Source organism: Vulpes lagopus, chromosome 7 (assembly GCF_018345385.1).
Source record: "Vulpes lagopus strain Blue_001 chromosome 7, ASM1834538v1, whole genome shotgun sequence".
In the NCBI taxonomy this organism is placed as follows: domain Eukaryota; kingdom Metazoa; phylum Chordata; class Mammalia; order Carnivora; family Canidae; genus Vulpes; species Vulpes lagopus.
Window position 1 is genome coordinate 97,474,120 of NC_054830.1, and position 22,267 is coordinate 97,496,386.

Consider the following 22,267-nt stretch of genomic DNA (forward strand, 5'->3'; position numbering starts at 1 on the left):
GTTTCTTATACCCTTGAATCCACTCTCTTGGATGTAGTTTATCTTGTTCTACACACTTCTACCAACTGTAGAAAAGATAAATCTGAGTGTCACTGAAGGATACCTTCTGATTATGTAAATAATCATAATTTTCCTGTGCTCTTTAGTCTCTGTATTGGTGAGCATTTTCCAGAGGAACATCACAAATAGGATGTATATAGAGAAAGAGAAGTAAAAAAGAAAGAGAGATTTATATTCAGGAATTGGCTCACCATTTGGGGTCTGACATGTCCAAAACCTGCAAGCAGGCCAGCAGAATGGAAATCCCAGGAGGAATAGATGTTTGTTGCAATCCTGAAGGCAGTCTGGAGGTAGAATTGCTTCCTATCCAGGGGACTTCAGTCTTCTCTCTTAAAGTCTTCAACTGATTGGGCAAGGCCCACCCACACTATGCAGTGTTATCTGTGTTACTCAAAGTCAACTGACTGAAGTGCTGATCACAACTAAAAGATACCTTCACAACAATATCTAGCCTGCTGTTTGACCAAACAATGAGCATCATAGCCAGCAAAGTTGACATATAAAATTAACCATCACAGTCTCTAGGTGAACTCTAGTAGAAAGGTAGGGAAGAATGATAACATAGAGTGGATGCTGACATCATTGACACAGTATGAAAGAAATACTTTGTATATAGTAAAATTATGTGTTTTTTTCAATTATATGTTTTGTTATTTGTCTCATCCCAGTCTTCAATCTAGTAGTATGTTTTTTCCTGACTCTTGATTCCCCACACTAGGTAGAAAAATGTCATTGTACTGTCTAACCAGTAATACTTTTCTTGATCTATTTGGCTGCAAATTTGTAGGAGTTATACATTGTAAGTACAGGCATAAGGGTTTCAGAGTAGAGAAGGAAAAGGGAGAATTTAGAAGAAATATCAAACTTAAATGAGGCCTGACCCAACACCAACACTCATATTACAGAGCAGTTATTGTAAGAGAGTGATCTCTTGGAAGTTGCAGAATTTACTGATAGGAAAATGTGGATAGAAGTTGTAAAGGTTCTTTTTCATCCAAAGTACAAGGTTTTCTTGTATTTTCATAAAATACAATTATGTATAGACAAGGAAAGCCTCAAACTTTTTTCCATAATTCCTCCAAATTTTCTAGTCTTTCTTAGCAGAGAGGTCAGGTAGTTTAGGAAGTAAGTGACTGCTACCCCTCAGTCTCTTGCCTTCAAGAGCTTCTTTGGTAAGGCAGTATAAAGTCTACCACCACTGAAAAATGAGTTGGTCCAGAAAAATCTACCAACTGTGAGTATACTACTGTTATGGTCTCAGCCTCAGTGGGACCGAGGGCAAAGCCAGTAGGCTTCACAAGTGTAAAACACAGTTGTGTTTCACTGATACCAGTGTGCACAACCTGACATTCCTGTTGTAGGGAATCATGTCTATCTGACCAGGATACTGCACCTTGCCACAGTGATTCTTTTACTCTTCTCTAAGTGGGGACAGGGCTGGCGGTGAGGGAGAAAGGACCAGTGTCACTGCTTCTTATGGTTTACACATGTCTGAGACGATTTTCAGTGAATCCAATACAGGTCTTCAAAGGATGTAGTCTTATTTTTTAAAAAAAATGCCTTGGACTCCAATATTTTAAAATGCTTCTGATATACTAAGCCAGAAGACCTGTTTTTGAAGAAGCCAGAAATTTAATGAGATTAGGGAAGTGTGACCAGAGACACTACAGAGAACCACGTTGCCAGGGTTTTTATTTTAAAAATATTTTTAAAAATATATTTAAAATATATTAAATATATATATATATATATATATATATATATATATATATATATATATTTTTTTTTTTTAGAAAGAAACCAGAAGTGTAATGATATTTGGGCAAGTGTGACCAAAGACACAAGAGGGAACCATGTAACTAAAGTTTTTATTTTAAAAATATTTTTAAAAATATATTTAAAATATATTAAATATATATATATATATATATTTTTTTTTTTTTAGAAAGAAACCAGAAGTGTAATGATATTTGGGCAAGTGTGACCAAAGACACAAGAGGGAACCATGTAACTAAAGTTTTTATTTTTAAAATATTTTTAAAAATATACTTTGTTAATTTTTATTTTGTTTTATTTTATATGTATTAAAATATTTTTAAAGTATTCTTAAAAATATATTTTTTTAAACAAATGATCACAACAGGCATTTATTCCTTTTGTAACACTTTTGTTTTTAAGGAAAATACAACATAAAAAAACTCCACACCTGCACTCAGCTAGTTATAATTCTGAGGATTTCTTTCATAATTCCAAGTATTGTTATTTTTCCTCAGCTGCCATTCACCATCCCTCTTACTGGCCATCATACTTAAAGGAGCTTCTCCCCCAAAAGGCTATGATAACTATTTGACTCCCCACCTCCCACCCAATTGCACAACTTTGAGGTTGCCATCCACAGTTTATAGGAGAGGAGAATGGCTGTAACTTTTGAAAATTGTTATTGCTTTTTTTGTTTGTAAAATAATTGTTTATTGTAAATAATCTTATAAGATACAGAAAGGGACAAGAAAAAAGTCTTTCCCAATCATACCACTCAAAGATAACTAATTTTGGTGACTTCTTTTCATCTTTTTATTCTGTGCAATTAAAACTGGGAGGATATTATATGTACAATCAAGCATATTGTCTGTCTCCAGTCTTGATTATTTTATGAAAATCTAATGTCATTAGATCTTTCTTGAAAACATAATTTTTCAAGGCTGAATGGCACTCAGTGTTAGGTAGAGATGATTTATAAATCCCGTGTTGCCCTTTTAATTTTATGGATTTTTTTGTTAATTGTATTTAGTAAAAACATACATATATATATACCCATACACATTCTGTGTACGCATCTAATTATTTCTGCAGGACATACTAAAAAAAGTGAAATTTTTGGATCAGAGTATATATATATTTTACATATATGTATACGCATGCATATACAAATTTGTCTCCAGAAAATTTTCACTGATTTGAACCCCTATCAGCAAAATATAAAAAAGTGTCTTCCTCCAAACGGTTACCAACATGTTGTATGATTATTTTTGTTAGTAAAAAAGAACCTTGCCAATCTGAGAGGGAAAAAAATATTTGATTGTTACAAAACTCCATATATAAATACATAACTAAGCCTGATATTTTCCCCACCCCAAAACAAATGAACAGGTTTGTGTAAATACTCCCAGAATTTTGTCTATTTATGTGTGAACATATGGATGAACAAAAATGATATTATAGTCATCTCCTGTTCTGCAAGTTACTGGTTTTTGGTTTTGTTTTTTTACCAGTTAACACTAAGTTTTGGAAATTCTCTATTTTCAGTTCCTCCTACCTCAATTTTTTTTTAAATAGGTGGATAACAGTTTATTATTTCTTCCTATACAAAAATATATATACATAATCTTGTCAGGGCACTTACTCTTTACTTAGCTAAGGTGAACCCAGATTTATAATGCTATCATTTTTGGGCAAATGAAGTTAAGAATTGAATGATTAGGAGTAAAGGGAATGGAGACCATGTTCCTGTGCCTGTTTTCCAGTATCAGTAGTAAACGGTGCTTATCCATGCTGACCTGCTTCTTCCCTAACTTCCATTTGCAAGATGGACCAAGCTTCATACCGTACCTGACTGCAACCCCTTGTGATGTTTGAACCCATATGCCTCTTGCATTCATGAGTAATTCCACCTCCACTGTCTTTGTAAATTGAGTCTACCTGTTTAGTTACCTGGTTCTCATCCTTAGTGAAACAAATATGAAATACCTATACTTTTCATTTTTCTCCTACTGAAGTATTTCTGTTTTTTAATTTTTTTTTTTTAAGAGAGAGACAGAAACAGGGGAAGGACAGGGAGAGGAACAGAAAGACTTCTTAAGCTCAGCACAGAGCTGACTCAGGGCTCAGTCTCACCATCCTGAGATCAAGAGTTGGACGCTTAACCAACTGAGCCACCCGAGCACCCCAGTATTTCTGTTTTTAATTTAACGTTTATGGCATTTGAACAAAGCAGTGCCCCAAAAATGTTCAATGCATTTGTGATGTATATCCTTATGTATATCTTTATAACCTTATTTCTGTATACCACTAAACACTGGGAACATGGGAAGATCTTCCTCTGGAGCTAACATTAAGTTTTCAGTACAATTTTTTTTGTAAGACTTCATTTATTTATTTATAAGAGACACACAGAGAGAGGCAGAGACATCGGCAAAGGGAGAAGCCTCCCTGAGGGGAGCTTGATGCAGGACTCCTTCCCAACACCCCAGGATCACGCCCTGAACCAAAGGCAGACACTCAACCACTGAGCACCCAGGTGCCCCTGCAATACAATTCTTGGGTCAATTTTAATGTATTCATTCAACAAATATTCCCTGAGCTGCTCTTATGTTTCAGGCACTGTGCCAGGTGCACAGAATAGAGAGAGGAGGAGGGGTGGAGACATAATGTCTGCCATCAGAGAGCTTATGTCCTAATAGAAGAGTCGGACAATGAACAATTAACAAAGCTGGGTCAGAATTTACAATAGGAAGTCAGCCTCTATTCCAGCCCTTGTGATATTTACTGAGGATTCTGTGAACAAACCAGCCGTTAGCAGAAATGAACAAATGAGGAGGATAAAGAATCTGAAATTTGGGCTAGATTATCATTGTGAACCATTAAGACCCTCTCTCTGGTGCTTAGAGGTGAGAAACCTTTGTATAAGATTGTATGTAATTATTGACTATCCAGGTTGACCAGTTGGACAAAACAGCCCCCCACATCACACATTTGCATTCCCCTTCTCAAGTGGTGCTCCTGAAAAATGGCTGTTACGGGATTTACCTCACTTCCCATGTGCTGAAGGCATCGGACCCTGACACCAATGATGATCTGATCATCTTTAAGATTTTACGAGGCCCCCAACATGGACATCTGGAGAACACAACCACAGGTACTGCCTTCCTTAATCCTTATAATTGCTCGCCTTAAAGTACCCTGTAGCTGGCAAGGCTAGAGAGTAATTGAATTAAATATAGGCCCATTTGGTAAACACTCCCCAGGGCTTACCGATAGATGCGGTTTATAAATCAATATTGGTGCGAAAGAGAGTTTGAGGCTGAGCTTTCCTAAATTCATCTTGAGTGGAAGAATCAAATACTGATATGCAGCTGTGTATTGTTCACAATTCTTTTTAACAGCCAGATTGTAATATATTCAGAAGAACACACAGTGTCAGGACCAATTTCATATTTGTGACTAATTTTTTTTCTATTAGTAATTCTAAGTGATATCAGTTTAAAAAAAATTGGGAGGAGTATGATGGTTTCTCGGGACTGTATATTATTTCTGCTTTTTGAAGACAATGATCAAAATACATCACTAAAAAGGATGGCACAGAATTAGAGATTTTATTACTGTATCTTCCTACTCTCCCTCTATTTTTATATTTTCTTTAAGGCACAATATTTCTGAGCCAATTTAAGTTTAAAAGCCTAATTTAAGTTTATTGCATAGGAGTTTTAAGATACTTTCAATAACATTAATTTCTTAAAAATATATAGTTTGGCTGTTTTTAAAGCTGTGCTTAAAATAAAATAACCATACAATTTATCAGCTTTTATTTAATATTTTGTTTGATTCCTGTGAAATTCATTCATTTCTTTTTTGTAGGTGAATTTATCCATGAGAAATTTGTCCAAAAGGACTTAAACAGTAAGACCATTCTTTACATCATAAACCCATCTTTGGAAGTGAATTCAGATATCATGGAATTCCAAATCATGGACCCCACAGGGAACTCTGCTACTCCTCAAATGTAAATTATTTTGCTTATTCAGTGGTCCTGTTTATAATGTCCAGGATATATCTAGTTATGAATGTGAAATATTGTTTTTCAAACAGAATCCAAAGATAAATTGATAGGCCATTTCAGAAGTCATTGAACTGATTTTGGAGAAATAATTTTCTTTCTAATGTGTGATCATGGGAAAGCCAGCAGCCTCATAGAGTATGGGGATATTAAAAAGTTAAATTATAGAGTGCTGGATCATTCATATTACGTAAATACATACACCTTTGCACACAGAGCGGTTTCTGTCTTGACAATTCACTCACATCCAGGACTGGGCTTGCAAGCTCATGTACAAATCATGCAGCAAGAGGTCACTCTAGGACTGTGTTAGTAACCAGTCTTCTAAAATACCTACAGCAGGAAAAATGAGGCAGTCAGGAAGGGTTAGCAAAATATCTCTTCCCTCCAAATAAACCCAAAAAATGAAATGATTACTTGTGATTGTGCCTGTAAGTTAATAAAACGATCACAGGTAAGATGAAGATCATGTAAAGGGGAAAATAGACTTGGAGAAATACTAAGTGACGCTTTGAAATCGTATAAAATGTAGAACCATCAGAATAGCAAGAGTAACAAATCCTCACAGTTAACAAGATGAACAGACCATCCTAATATTTCTGACTGAGCCCCTGTTCTAAACTTCTCTTGAATGTAGACCTTGAATAATTTACCAGCTATCAGATAATCACAGAAATGTTAGAGTCCAATTCTTGTGCTATGTTTTTCTTTTGAAATTTAACACCCTTCCCAGTCACCTCATAGAAAAGTTGCTCATTTATCCTAATTTCAGTATTTGCCATAACCTGGTCAAGCCACACATCATCATAAGCGAGTACAGCCCCTTTATGGGCCTTTCATGACATGATATGGACAAAGAAGAAAAAAGCAAATTCACCTCTGTTCTCTCCATTCTCACTTTCTCTGACTAAATTATAGTTCCAACACTTGCCAGCAGAGGTCTCTATAGTCATTGTTAGAAAAATGCATCCTCTTAGCAAAATTCATTCCGAGTCCTGCCTCCATTTGGCCTGATAACAGATAATACCTGGCCCAGATTCATAACCTTCACAGATTTTTATCAAGTGGCTATTATGTGCCAGGTTCACAATACTAGATGCTGGGGAAATAGGAATGAACAAGGAAGACCTGGGCCTTGACAGTAAAATATAATCATAAGTTTATAAAACTAAAATGGAAGACCACCACCCATTAAACTGATCTTATTCAAGAGAAATGATTCCTTGGCATTGCAATCTTTATATAAAATTTATTACCTAATTGCAATTTCAGACAAATGTCTTCCAATTCTCAAGAAAATGAAAAAAAAACTCTGCTCCAAAATCATTAATAAATTGATTATATTTTTAATAATTCAACTAAAGAACGGGACTATTGACCAGACTTGTTTTTGACCTAATGCTGACCACTGCTCCTCTACCTATGAACATAGCGTGGTTGATAGGAATTTTTCTCTCCCTCAGTGGTGCTAGATTGATACTGCTTCAACTGCACACCCTTTTTATTCCTCATCGTTACCAAAGATGTTGCTTTTGAAGATGGTTTATGTTTTTAAATCTCAGATTCATAGGAGAATCACAGAGGAATTTATAGCCTTAATTAAGGCTATTTTAGATAGACTCCTCCTTCTGTGATACAATTTTCATGTACCTGAAGATATTTGTAATTCAGCTTGAAATGATTGGAACCAGTGGAAGGAGATGATGCAAATATGCCTACTAAGGGTTAACTCAGAAGTTACTTTGATTTGATTCTGATATATATTGTTTTCTTTGGAGTGGTAGGGGGAGATAGATATTACTCAGCACTTACCTTCATAATTTTTTAGTGGTATAGTTGTCCCTAACCTCATTTGTAAGTAGATGGTTTTGGGAACAAGAAACCCATTATTTCTGTAAGAAACAATAATGTGAATAGTCACTTTTCCAAAACAGCCTGTAAGAACCTAGTTACATGTACTGTATATATTACAGGTATTTGCAACACAATTGTTTTCTACTCCATTTCTTTCTTTCTTTTTTTTTTTTTTAAAGATTTTTACTGATTTATTTGAGAGAGAGAGAGAGAGCACACAGCTGGGGGAAGGGCAAAGGGAGAGGAAGAAGCAGACTCCATTGCAGGACTTGATCCCAAGACCCCAGAATCATGACCTGAGCTGAAGGCAGACACTTAATGGACTGAGCTACCCAGGCACCCCTCTACTCTGTTTCATTGCTCTTCACAACCACCAATGAGTTAGGTACCACCATAATCCAGAATTTATAGGCAAGAAAACTGAAGCATGGAGATAGGAGGTGACCTTTCTAGGCTCATGCAACTAATTCTGGGATTCAGGCCCAGGAAAGGTGGCCCTAGAGTCCACCATTTTCCTTATTGCACTAAGGAACTTCTTGCCCGCTCTTAACCAGTCAACTCAACTGGCCTATCAGGAAAGGAGCAGCAGACTTATCTCCCTTCTTTCTCTCTAGTCATTGGCCACCCAAGAAAGGAGGAATACATACTCTTCAAGGACATTAGGTTTCGGGTTTTTTTTTTTTTTAAAGTAGTGAATTACAGATATTGATATTAATGTGCCTCCATGTCTAACACACTGGGACACTGGGAATTATGGTATAGATAACAAACAATAGGCCACTGGACTTAGAGCCAAAGAACAGGGCTCAAGCTTTGGGTCTGCCATTGACCTAGGTGACTGTGCAAGCCTTAGTTAGCTCTTCTGTCAGATGAGGGCGATACCACAATTTGTTTGGAGAAACAAATGAGATAAAACATGTGAGCACATCTTATATAGTTAAAGTCCTTGACAAATGTAACTTGCAGTGGTGATTGCTGTTGTTCATTCATATGAGTAGAAGATTGACGGTTTGAAGGGGTATCCCGGAGACATTTGGTGGCCCATCTCTAATTGGAAATCGATTCTGGAATGATTCACAAAGTAAACAGTCAACATGCTTTTTAATCAATAAGCTAATAAGCTTTATGTAATTTTATGTTCTGGTTGGTTTAGGATTAATGGATTAATATTACGTGTATTTGGAGGGCTGAAAACCTTCTGTAATAAAGTTATAGGGACTATTGGGCACAATCTGGAGTGAAAGGAGGCTCTTTCAAAAACCAAGAAGGACTCCTATTTAGGATTTTGATTGATACTAAGTTTTTGCTACTAAAATGTTGCTATTGCAGCATTTCTATAGAATATCAGTTCTGAGGGGTCAATAGATATTCCATTAGAAAAGGTGTTAGGAAATCTTGATTTAATCAAGTTGTTGCTAGCTAGCTAGCTAGCTTGCTTGCATGCTGTTTAACAGCATCACCTCCCAGAACCATGGAGATGCTTGTATGGAGTGGGAATCTCTGAGATGGAGATATAGTACGTGGCATATCTCAATTTGATTTGCCTCTTGAACAATCACCACCCTACCCCAGAATAGCTTATGGGAGAAATTTTTCATGGAATACATTTGGGAGACATTTTATTGTAAATAGAGAAGTTATTTTATAACACTGAAATTCATGGAAATTTGCATAAAGATTTAAATTTGGCTAAGTGCCTAAATTTCAGGCACTGTGCTAGGTGCTTTCACATATGTTGTCTAATTTAATCTACAAAATACAGTCCTCTGAGGGTGATAAGGAAATCAGGCTCAAAGCATTTAAGTAATTGGCCAGAAGTCACGAAATGAATGAATGGCAGATCTGAAAGTGAATCCTGACCTCATGACTTCAAAGTGGGCGCTCATCTTATTGGCTCGTGCTTTGGCATGACTCAGTCACATGACGTCATATCTGTTCTCTAGCCCCGTTCCAGTCTCAAAATAGTGTGCAGAGCTCCCAAACTCAGCTACATAGGACTCACACTGGTCCTCAAAAATGTCTGTGCAGATCACAGAATGCAGCCAACTTCTGACCAAGGCAGTTTATTCACACATCTTTTACATTGACCTCTTTACTGTGCCCACTGGAAAAAAAAAAAAAAAAAAAGTCAGCTTCAAAAGAAAAGTTGACCCGTGGTGAAATTCTTCATCACTGGGTTGCTTCTGCTGCTGCACAATTCCAAGGACTGATTCTTCTCCTCCCTCTGGCTACCTTTATTCATTCCTGCCTTTGAAAGAGAAGGGACAAAAGAAATCAAACAGTAAAGGAATTGCTAACAGGCCAACTCAGCAATGTTTTAGCAACTTTTATGAAACACCTTGCAGGGGAAGAGGTTGAAACCATTGGCGAAGTAAAGCTTTCATGTTACCTGCAAGCCAGAAGTTAAAGTATTTGTCTCTGGATAGATCTAAAAAGCACAGAGTAAGGGAAGGGAATTGGCACTTATTAAGCACCCACTGTGTACAGGTGCTCTATACATATTAACGAATTTTAATTTTCATCATTTGACATGAGTATAATTCTCGTTTTAAAACTAATGAAAACTGAGGCCTCAAGAGACTGGGTAACTGACCAGAATCACACACTAATAAGTGGTTGCAAGATGTGTCTAACTCCAAAGCTCTTGTTTTGGGTACTCAGAGTGCTGCCTCCTGGCTAAACACTGTTTTCCCATTACCATGAGGAAAAGACAAAATGGAAAACACAGGTGTTCATAGCATGAGATTATGGAGATTAATAACATCCTCTTTGAATTGATAAGCCTTAGAATACCCAGAAAAATATTTTTTAGCCTTTCAATTTTCCTAAGTCATATGCTACTTGATTATACATGAAGATCTAGTTGGAAGAATAATTAGTCACAATTTTACTTCTATAAAACTTTCAGTGAGAAACTAAAAATACTTAATGAGTATTCATTAAGGCTCATTTAACCCCTTTGAAGTATAGACTCATCATCATTTACACTTTGTGAAGTGAGGAAACTGAGGCATAGAGCAGCTAAGTGCCTTTTTCACACGCACTTGTTAACCTAGATTAATGTCCCAAATCCCAAACTAGGGTTTGAATCCTGTTTCTTTCAGTTAATTGTTCATTCATATGACTCAAGTAGCTACAAAATGAAATATCAGAAAGTATATATATACATATATAATTTTTATTCTTATTTTTATTTTTTTACAGCAGCACTGTTGACAATTTGGGCCAGGTAATTTCTTTGTCGTGGGCTGGGAGGCAAACCAAGGGCAGGTGGAGTGTCCTGTGCATTGCAGGATGTTTACAGCATCTCTGGTCTCTACCCACAAAATGCCATTATCACCCTCTTCCCAGTTGTGACAATCAAAGTTGTATCTAGACGTTGCCAAAAGTTGAGAATCATGCACATATCTTAGAAAATACCATACATATGTATTAAGCAATCATGCTTTATGGTCAAATACTCTTTTATCAGCGCCATCTTTCTCAATACTCTAATAAAGTACAATAATAGCCAAAGAATCCAGAGTAAGAGCTGAAAAGAACATGTGAGGATCATTTATCCTAACATTTTTTTCAAATTTTGTGAAATATGATGTTGATAGGGCTGGGGAGACTAAAGGTTCTGGTGGTCAATTTAGCTTGGGAAACAGTGGGTAAACAAGTTCCCTTCATTCATTGAACAAATATCTATCAAGCACTGTCAGCCACTCTCTAAGGGACATGGGAATATTATCAGTGAACCAAAGACTTCTGTGTACTTGGGAGCATGCTTCATATCTAAATAAATTAAATAGTATATTCTACATGATACTGCTTTGGAAAATGAAAAAGTTGGTTGGGATAAGGGGAATCACAGGTGCCGGAATTTAGGGATGGATTGCAGTTTTAAATTGGGTGTTTAAATGGCTTTTCTTATATTCATAGCAAAAGTTTGAGAAACATCAACAAAATGTTAGCTGAGAATCAACCAATTATGTGAAATCTACAATAAAAGTGTAGTATATCTAATATTATTACTTATAAATTGTATCCTATACATTCTTAAATCAGTATTAAACACACACACGTGCGCACACGCATACACCTCTTCCCTCCAGAGTCCATTGTTAAAATATTTATAACCATGTCACTGCTTATATGAATAAATAAAATGTAGCAAGGAAAAATGTAAATTTAAAATATATGCTAAAGGAAAACAAATGAAAAGGCATAAAAATGGAGACAGGAAACAAAGCAACACAGTCTTCTTGTGCCACACTTTGAGATTGTGTTGTGTGTGGCAGAGGGACCAGAGGTCCTGTGATCTCCAACCCATTTTAATCTCCACTGACCAATCCTATGTCTTCCGTTCACAGCAGTGGTTTTGGGAATTAAAATTCAGTTTCCTCATTAAATAAATTTTTCTATTGTAATAAGTATCCCATAGTCACTGAGGGAGGAGTTTCTTGAGGATGACTTACCTCTGAGGATGAGTTACCTCTAAGGGACATTTGGAGATTTCTAGAAATAGTTTTATTTTCTTAAGATTTTATTTATTTGAGAAAAAGGGAGAGCACAAGCAAAGTGAGGGGCAGAGAGAGAAGCAGACTCCCTGCTGAGTAGAGAGCCCAATGCTGGACTCAATCCCAGGACCCCAGGATCATGACCTGAGCTAAAGGCAGACGCTTAACCAACTGAGCCACCCAGGCATCCCTGGAAACAGTTCTAATTTGGAGGGGCTGATGTGATTGCATCTAGTGGGCAGAGGAGAGGGATGATGCTAACCATCATAGGCACAGGATAGCCTCAGCAACAAAGAACTGTCTGGTCCCAAAGTCAGTAGTGTCCAGGTTGAAAAACCATGACCTGAGGGCTCAAGGAGTTCTCACTTCTTGCTAAATGACTTGAAATGATCGCCATATGGGTTTGACATAAAGTATGTCCATGAACTTCATTTCTGATCTTAGATTGAGCTTTGCCCAATGGTGACAAGAGAAGGAAGGAATCATTAAAATGTGAAGACTCGACTCAAGTCTTGTCTACATGACCCCACCACATTCAGAGCTTTCAAAATTTCTCTCATGGGCTCCTGCATCTGGTTGTCTATATGATGCCCAGAGAACAGCTGTGTGACTTCCTGCAGGGGGAATTCCTAAGTGATTGACTACGTCTCTTTTCTTCTAGGTGTTTGCATAGAATTTAAGCTACAAGCCTCAGCAATAGAAAGATCTCAAACAGTACTGCAAAACCCAGACACATTCAAAACATGTGTTGCACATATCCTGTCGGTGTGCATGTGCTTTGTGATTTAAATATTTTTCCGAAAAATATATAGCATGACTTAGCTTCATGGCTTTTCAATAGATCTTTATTATTTGTAGGTAGGAATTTTAAGACAAGAAACTAGAACATTGTGTAATGACAACTTTATCCTGTAAGCAATATGCCACATTCTAATTGTGCATCAGGGAAATGCATGCACTTTCCCAAACACCAAAGCCCTTTATGGTTTGAAACTGAACAGCACTCTCCATGGTCCCTTTATGGATCTAGATCAGCAATCAAATTGCATTTAGCTTTAGGCCTTGAGGTCACCTGGATCTGCAGAGTGACAATGATGAATTTTTGCTTGTCATGGTTCCCATTAGCAGTGGATGGATGGATGGATCCTCAGGAGATTGGATGTTGAAACTCATTTAAACCTTAGTGAGACTTAGCTGAAATCCACCCATCTTTATCTATTCCATTCATTCCCACTGCTCTTCTTTCCTTTCTGTTTCATCTCTCTGTCCTTTCCCCTAATCCATCTTGTTGATTTTTTTCTCCCTTCTCACTTAGCAGGGTCCTGAAGGAATTCTTTGCCACGTTATTTTTATTGGCATTTATAATAGCTTCGTCGCTTGTTATCTTGTGATTCTTTAAGCATAGCCATTTATGTCTTTATTTCTTGACTGCTCCATGCCAGGTTTGAATTCAGTAACATCAAAGACCCACGAGTATCCCAGTATTTCTAATATGAGGATTCTGTTTTCATGTCGAAATTTTATAAAGCCCAGCATGCCAGTAACAATAAATTTCATATGTATCGATTGAATAAACATGTATGTTCATATAGATTCAGTGAACCTCTACCATAATTCCATGCCCCCAAACTACCTTGCCTCACTGGCCCCTGGTCCTTGGAGTAAGAGAAAGAGAGTGCTTTTGAGTTTATATTGCTGGTGCACTTAGAGTATATGACTGTGACACATGATTGGTACAAAGACATCAAGTGGATAGTAAGGGATAAACTTACTCTATAATATGAATGGTCTCCACGAAAGCCTGGAGAACCTTGTGAAACCCGTGCCCTACATGGCAGTACCCAGAATTTATAGTTGTGTGAGGAAAATATTGTAAAAAATGTATTAAGAAATCTAGAAGACAGAGCCTATATCTGAGTGGAAGATTGGGAAAACAGTAAGACAACCACTGAGAGTTTTGCCAATGTAGAAATAAAGGAAAATGAGAGAAACAAAAGTAAGAGAAGAAGTGTATTGGATGATCATAGTGAAGATTGCTTGTGTCTTATACAAGCATGTCTCTGATTTTCTCTGGTTTTCTGAAAAAGAGAAAAAAAGTTTCTCTATTATGAGGAGTAGACAGTTTCCATCTGATGTTGGGCTTGCTAAATCTACTGTGGGAAAAAGACCACCCCCTATTTATCAGGTTTATTCAGTTGTATAGCTGCATGCAAGCTACATGCCCTTTTATATGCACAGAAGAAGGAACAGATTATGATTGTAAAACCCATGCACGTTGTAATTCCTAGGTATATCCTGAAAGGTAACCAGTTATTAAAACTGAACCCAAGTTCAGAGATGATCTGTGTCTGGAACCTTCTTGATGTACCAGCAAAGGCCAAAAAAATAAGGGAGAAGATTTCTTTATCAATATCCTTTCCAGAAATAAATGTTCCCTTGAATTTTATCACTGCTGGTTCCTTCAGAGCATTCACGTTGGAGTCCCTCTGGCAGGCTTTTAACCTTGGTTTCTGCATTTGTAAAACAGAATTCTAATACTTACTCTTTCTACCTCACAGCATTGTTGTAAGCATCAGATGAGATTGTTAGTAAGAGTTCTTTTTGAACTAAAATGTACCAAATAAGCATAAGGAATTTTTAGCAGTGGTGTAGGCTGATGAACCACTTCTGTCACCATGATATGAGCCAGTGGTTCAATCTCCTACCAAGCAGAGGATCCCTACAGGCATTTACCAAAATGTTTTTCCCTTTTCTTTTCCTTTCATTTACAGTTTGGAACTGAAATGGTCTCATATTGAGTGGTCACAGACGGAATTTGAGGTCTGCGAGAGTGTGGGCATGTTGCCCTTGGAAATTACCAGAAGGGGATATTCCATGGACTCAGCCTTCGTGAGTGTAAAGGTAACAAGTCAAAAATGTAAACTGTTGGGCTAAAATTTGGGTTGCTGTTTGGTGCCTTTGATTATTTTCTTAAAAAGAAAACGAGAGTAACAAAGGAAATTTCAAATTGTTGAATTATCGCCTTATTTTAGAGATTTTACATCTAATGTTTTCTGTCCTTTCACCCTTGATCTAGCTTAATTAGTTCCTAGATGAGATATTTCAGACTCATTTTTTAGTTTTTACATCTGGTCATTGAGCCTTGAAGCTTGACTTTACAGGGAGATATATCCAACCTGGTGACCTCGGGCCAAACTCTGCTTTGGAAAAGAAAGTGTGTATGCAAGACATCCTGTGAGGTCTCCAGAGCAAAGTGCAGCCCCCAGATGGCTTTCTCTTAGTATGCCACCAGGATCACTTCCTGTGGTCTCAGGGGATGAGGGAAATCAAGGGGCAAACTTATCTTAAGAGTCACCCAAGTTAAAATTAAGAGAGCATGTATCAATCCAGGCCTCTGAAATATAAGGAAAATTCAGTAATCACTTTAAAATTAGTCAACTGGTTATTCCTTTCCATTGGCATGGACCAGGGAGCACAACCTATGGCTTCCAGAATTGAAGGATTTTTTGGGGAGTTGCTATCATAGTAACACTTCAAGAGAATGACAGCTTGAAAGCTTTTATGAACTAACAGTAGTGAGCGAGCCTTGAAGACTCCGCTCCTCAATCTGATGAAAGGGGGAGTGATATTAGCTTCTGGGAAAAAGGTCCATCTCAGTTCAGTCGCAATTATATTAATAAATTCAAATCACCCTCAGAGCCTTGTGCACTTAAATCCTACCATATCCACATTTGGTATTTACCTGTCCAGTAGGCAAAAGCTCTTTTTCCCAGTGGATGTTTTATTGTTATTGAAACATTAGACAACTTGGAATGCCCTATAATTTCCCAACAGATTGTTCATGCAAAATGAAATCTGCCTGAATGGTTTTTAAATAATGCTTTGGTCTTCTATAGAAAACGCCATATGCTCGAGTCTAGAGTTTTGGGCCACATACCATTCACCTGGCCAGGTAGAAAGAACATATGTGGTGTGACATGGAACACTTTTGTCTACTTAAGCTGAACGCATACCGTGAACCTACAGGCCTTCATCAGACAGAGCCCTGAGCCCTCAGGGACAGCTCCACCCAGAGTGCAGGTGCCACCATTACCCAGAGCATATTGGCTACTGGATCAGAGGCAGAGGAAGGGAAAGCACGTTGACTTGTGTTGTTTGCCCCAGTTTGAATCGTGCACCTTCACCAGGCTGATTGCTCCAACCAGCTTGCCTCAGACTGTTCCTTTTCCCACACAGGAGTCTGTTAGCTCAGTGGTGGTAAATACTAAGTAATTGTATGTGCAAGAGCCATGCGGAGAAATGTGACTTCCAGCATATGGTGGATACAGGTGTACAATGGGCTGCCTTTTCACAATGAAAGGTTGTTCAGGAGGAGCCTTGGCATTGTAGGCAAAGAACAAATGGAGGCTTCGGAGGAAATACTCTCTTCAGCACAGTTTCCACTGCAGACCCATTAGCAGATCTTAGGGCCTTTGGTGATGAATGGAGGTAATGTCTAAAGCCATAAAAATAGGAACATTTACCTTTTCAATTGTGCACTTCATTTCTTTGTATGAAAGTGAAGAAATAGAGTCACCCATTTTCTCGGCCATCTTACATGTCTAAAAAAGGGCAAAGTGACCCCTGCCTATCATGGTTACATGGGATTCTCATTTGATGACTTCTTTTTCAAACTGGTCAAGGACACTGTTCTTAACATGGATTTAGACTCCCTCTGGGGAAGATAAGGCCATGGCTTGAGAACCCTAAATCACCTCTGGTTTTTAGCCCTGGTTGTGAAGAACAGGAGATCAGTAAATAGTCTCTGTAAACTAGCACCATTTTTGTTGTTGCTAACTTACTTGATGGATTCTCAAAAGCCCTCAGTTGTGTGTGTATGGGTTAATTTTGTGTGGCCATTCACCAGGTCTGCCATCCCCATTGAGCTCTTCTTCATTTCTGTGAAGAGGGGTGGTTTCATCCGGATAGGAAAATGAACCAAACTTGTATATGGTCAACTTGTCTAAGGCATCAGTGCCCTGAAACTCACAGGATACCCCAGAGCTACTTGTTGGGAGCACCTGCTATTGCTTCTTCTCCCCCTCTCTTTCCTCTGAGGCACAATTTCAAAGCCAGCTTGGGAAAGAAGGAAGGTAATAAATGGACACTCATAATGAAGAGAAAAATATTATTTAGAATTTATGTTGCTTTCTTCAATGACTGAATTATTTATAAAGATGTGAAAAAGGAAAAAAGTTAACTTTAAGGAAGATCCATGTAGCCTAAATCTAAAATGGTTTATTATAATTAAAGAAAAAACGTTATGTTAAAAACAGATTTAAGAGCATGGCTTTGGGGTGGTGCCTGGCTGGCTCAGTCAGTAGAAAATGCAACTCTTGATCTTGGAGTCATGAGTTCAAGCCCCATGTTGGATATACAGCCTCCTTGAAAAAACAAGGATAAGTTTAGTCTATTATGATATTAGACTAGATGTTTCTCAATTAAAATATATTTTTATTAAAAAAGGACATTTGTCCCTTTTAAGGTCAACCAGGTGTCAGCTACAGTTGGAAAAGACTTCACTCTGACTCCATCTAAACTGATTCAGTTTGACCCAGGTACGTTTCATGTCTACAGTTTGTTTCCTATTTTTGTAGGAGTGTGTGGAGATCATGGGGACCCTCTTCAGCCACTCCAAGAGAGATCAGGTTGGACTTGAAGTTTTGTCCTTCATTTTTCACTTTATCACAAGTGAATATTTATTTAAGATGAGAAGAAAGCCTATAACAAATATAAAGTATCAAAGCAAACACCCAAAAAAATCCAGAAAAGAGTGTCATTTGAAAAATTATTTGGGGGCACCTAGATGGCTCAGTTGATTAAGCATCTGACTTTTGATTTTGGCTCAGGTCATAAGATCGAGCCTCACATCAGGCTCCATACTGGTTGTGGAGCCTGCTCAAGACAGATTCTCTTTCTCCCTTTCCCTTTGCCCCTTTCCCTCCTAAAAACAAACAAACCAAAAACCAAACCAAAACAAAACAAAACAAAAAACAAATAAATAATTACTTGGAGTCCCTAACACAAAGCTGAACTAATTGAACTGTCTCTCGTATTTTGATGGAAATTTTCAGAAAGTCCTATTTGCCTCAGGTCATTTCTAAATGTTTTCTCTTGGAATAGGTTGATATGAGGAGATTCCAGGAAGATTAATTAGATAGCACATATTTTGTTTTGAATCAGTGGAAAAATTTTGCCAGGTGCAAAAGGGAATATAAAAGTATGGTGCCAAAAAAAAAAAAAAAAAGTATGGTGCCTGCCCTTAAAGGTGTTCTCATGTGGGAAAGAGAGACATGAAAACAACTCACTAACAGTATGTTGGGACCCAAAAGATGAGCCATTGTTCTGGTGAAGGGAAATTCTGGAAAACTTCCCAGAAGAGATGGTGTTTTGAATAAGTAGAAGAAGAAGACTTCGGGGTGGAGGACCAACACACTTTTGGGGAGCTGTGTCTAAAGCACTGAGGCTGGAGCCACACCTCCCTTCCCTGGCTTTTGTAGAAGGGGCAGGTAGCTCTCTTTCACTGCATGGTTCTCTCTTTCCCTCTGGTCTGGGATGGACATGGATCACCTGGCCACTGGCAGATGGAAAAGGCCTGGAGAAGCAGCCAGGGCCTGTGACTTCGTGCTCTCCTCAGAGGAAGTATTCTGCACTCTGAGAACATTCCACCAAGTCAAAACCCTTGCCATTATCTACCACTGTCATGTGATATTCCAAAGGCAGAAACGAATGGCCTAAATATCAGCACCATTACAAATTTGACAACCTTAATAGTAAACATAGAAAAGAAATGCCCTTGAGCAGACATTTCTCCATAGAAGGCCAACACATGGCAAATGTGAAAAATGAATGAAAATGTTCCACATCACTTGCCATCAGGGAAATACAAATCAAAACCACAGTGAGGAACGCCTGGGTGGCTCAGTGGTTGAGTGTCTGCCTTCGGCCCAGGGTGTGATCCTGGAGTCCCGGGATGGAGTCTCACATCAGGCTCTCCGCAGGGAGCCTGCTTCTCCCTCTGCCTATGCCTCTGCCCATCTCTTTGTGTCTCTCATGAATAAATAAATAAAATCTTTTTTTTTTAATTTTAAAAAGAGATACCACTTTACACTGGTGAGAATGGCTAAAATTAACAAGTCAGGAAACAACAAATATTGGTGAAGATGTGGAGAAAGGGGAACCCTCTTGCACTATTGGTGGGAATGCAAGCTGGTGTACCTACTCTGGAAAACAGTGTGGAAGTTCCTCAAGAAGTTAAAAATAGACCTACCCTATGACCCAGCAATTGCACTACTGGGTATTTACCCCTAAGGTAAAAATGTGATGAACCAAAGGGGCACCTGCACCCCAATGTTCATAGCACTGCAATGTCCACAATAGCCAAACTGTGGAAGGAGCTGAGATGTCCTTCAACAGATGAATGGATAAAGAAGATGTGGTATATGTACACAATGGAATATTACTCAGCCATCAGAAAGGACGAATGCCTCCATTTGCTTCACTGTGGATGGAACTGGAGGGTATTATGCTGATTGAAATAAGTCAATTAGAGGAAGATAATTATCATATGGTTTCAATCATATGTAGAATATAAGAAATAGTGAAAGGGGCCAGAAGGGAAGGGAGGAAACTGAGTGGTGAAAAATTAAAGAGGAAGACAAATTATGGGAGACTCCTAACTCTGGGAAGCAAAGGGTTGCAAAAGGGGAGGTTGATAGGGGATGGAGTAACTGGGTGATGGACATTAAGGAGGGCACATGATGAGATGAGCACTGGGTGTTATACTATATGTTGGCAAAGACATGGACATGGCCAACATGCACATGAGAAAATGCTCTGCATCACTTGCCATCAGGGAAATACAAATCAAAACCACAATGAGATACCACCTCACACCAGTGAGAATGGGGAAAATTAACAAGGCAGGAAACAACAAATGTTGGAGAGGATGCGGAGAAAAGGGAACCCTCTTACACTGTTGGTGGGAATGTGAACTGGTGCAGCCACTCTGGAAAACTGTGTGGAGGTTCCTCAAAGAGTTAAAAATAGACCTGCCCTACGACCCAGCAATTGCACTGTTGGGGATTTACCCCAAAGATTCAGATGCAATGAAACGTCGGGACACCTGCACCCCGATGTTTCTATCAGCAATGGCCACAATAGCCAAACTGTGGAAGGAGCCTCGGTGTCCATCGAAAGATGAATGGATAAAGAAGATGTGGTTTATGTATACAATGGAATATTACTCAGCAATTAGAAACGACAAATACCCACCATTTGCTTCAACGTGGATGGAACTGGAGGGTATTATGCTGAGTGAAATAAGTCAATCGGAGAAGGACAAACAGTGTATGTTCTCATTCATTTGGGGAATATGAATAATAGTGAAAGGGAATATAAAGGAAGGGAAAAGAAATGTTGGGAAATATCAGGAAGGGAGACAGAACATAAAGACTCCTAACTCGGGGAAACGAACTAGGGGTGGTGGAAGGGGAGGAGGGCGGGTGTTGGAGGGGAATGGGTGACGGGCACTGAGGTGGACACTTGACGGGATGAGCACTGGGTGTTTTTCTGTATGTTGGTAAATTAAACACCAATAAAAGTTAATTAAAAAAAAAAAAATAAATTGAAAAAGAAATTTAAAAAGAAAAATTACAGATATTAAAAAAAAGAAAGAAAAGAAATACCTTCCCGCCATTCACCACAAGTAGGATGATGTTTTGTGACTAGTTTGCTAAGGCTGCCCTCACAAAATATCACAAACCCAGTAGCTTAAAAACAGAAACTTATTTTTTCACAGTTCTGGAGGCTACAAGTTCAAGATCAAGGGGTCAGCAGGGTTGATTCCTTCTGTGAGAGAGAATCTGTCCCATGCCTGTCTTCCATGCCCGGGTGATTTGCTGGAATCTTTGGCATTCCTTGGCTTCTGCTGGATCTATACCAGTCTTTGCCCTTGTCCCCACATGGCTTTCTTTGTGCCTGTGTCTGTGTCTAGATTTCCCCTTTTAATAAGGACATCACTCATAATGGATTAGAGGCCCCCTCTAGTACAATTTTATCTTAACTAGTTACATCTGTAATGACCTTATTTCAAATAAGGTCACGTTCTGATGTACTAGGAATTAACATTTCAACGTAAAGATTTTGAGTGACCCAATTCAACCTATAACAATGACCCTTAAATTTGACATGAAACTACCCAAATACAATGATTGTCCTCCCACCCGTGATTATTTACATTTCTGACTTGTGTGAGTTTGTTCCTCAAGTGACCTATTTTGTAGAAGAGCTGTTCCCATTATGTATTTGATGATTATCCCAGGTTGCTTCAGGCTCTTGTGCTCTGGTCAACCTTAAGACGAAAGGTTCTGATGCATTTGCACTGTGTGTGTCCTTTTTATATTTCATGTTAAGGCAGTTCAAACCTTTCCATTTTTTGAGGAGTCAAGAGTCTTTGTTATATGTTGTCTCTATTGTTTGTGGTCTGTTTATCACAAGATTTGAACTGATTGGGCTTTCAGTAAATATTGAGCAGCCTGCCAGGTCTCTGGATTGATTACAACTAGCAAGTATCACACTTAGAGGGGACTCTGAAATCCACCTCTCAGAGGTTCAACTGGATAAGATAAAGACCAATTTGTCTAGAAGAGTTTATTTTGAATAGATACTGATGACTTCTGGAGGCTCTAACAGGTCATGATCTTAGGGACTATTTAGACATTTTAAGGAAAAAAATCTCCTAAGTTAAAAAGAAACAATATTTACCTTGTTTGGGAATTTACTAGCCAGAAATGGTTTCATAAGCTGAGGTCTTATTCTAGAGTATTTTAAAGTTCCTATGTCCACAGGTCCTGTAAATGTTTACTTACTCCTGTATCGTTAACCCTTGCCTCTTCTGGGTCTGGTGTCCCCACCCCCACACCCACTGCTTCTGCCCCAGGCCATCTGTTTGTTTCTTCAAAAATGTAGCCTCCATGATGGA

At 38.3% G+C, this 22,267-nt stretch overlaps 1 protein-coding gene across 5 annotated transcripts in view; it reads left to right on the top strand.

Annotated features, from left to right (window-relative positions):
* FREM1 (FRAS1 related extracellular matrix 1) overlaps positions 1–22,267 on the top strand; it is a 168,896-nt gene that overhangs the window by 123,922 nt on the left and 22,707 nt on the right. For all 5 annotated transcript variants that reach the window (XM_041761803.1, XM_041761804.1, XM_041761806.1 and 2 more), the window contains 4 exons: positions 4,771–4,972; positions 5,692–5,836; positions 15,018–15,147; positions 17,771–17,843. In XM_041761803.1, coding sequence (XP_041617737.1) covers positions 4,771–4,972; positions 5,692–5,836; positions 15,018–15,147; positions 17,771–17,843 — 550 coding nt within the window. The remainder of the gene's footprint in view (positions 1–4,770; positions 4,973–5,691; positions 5,837–15,017; positions 15,148–17,770; positions 17,844–22,267) is intronic.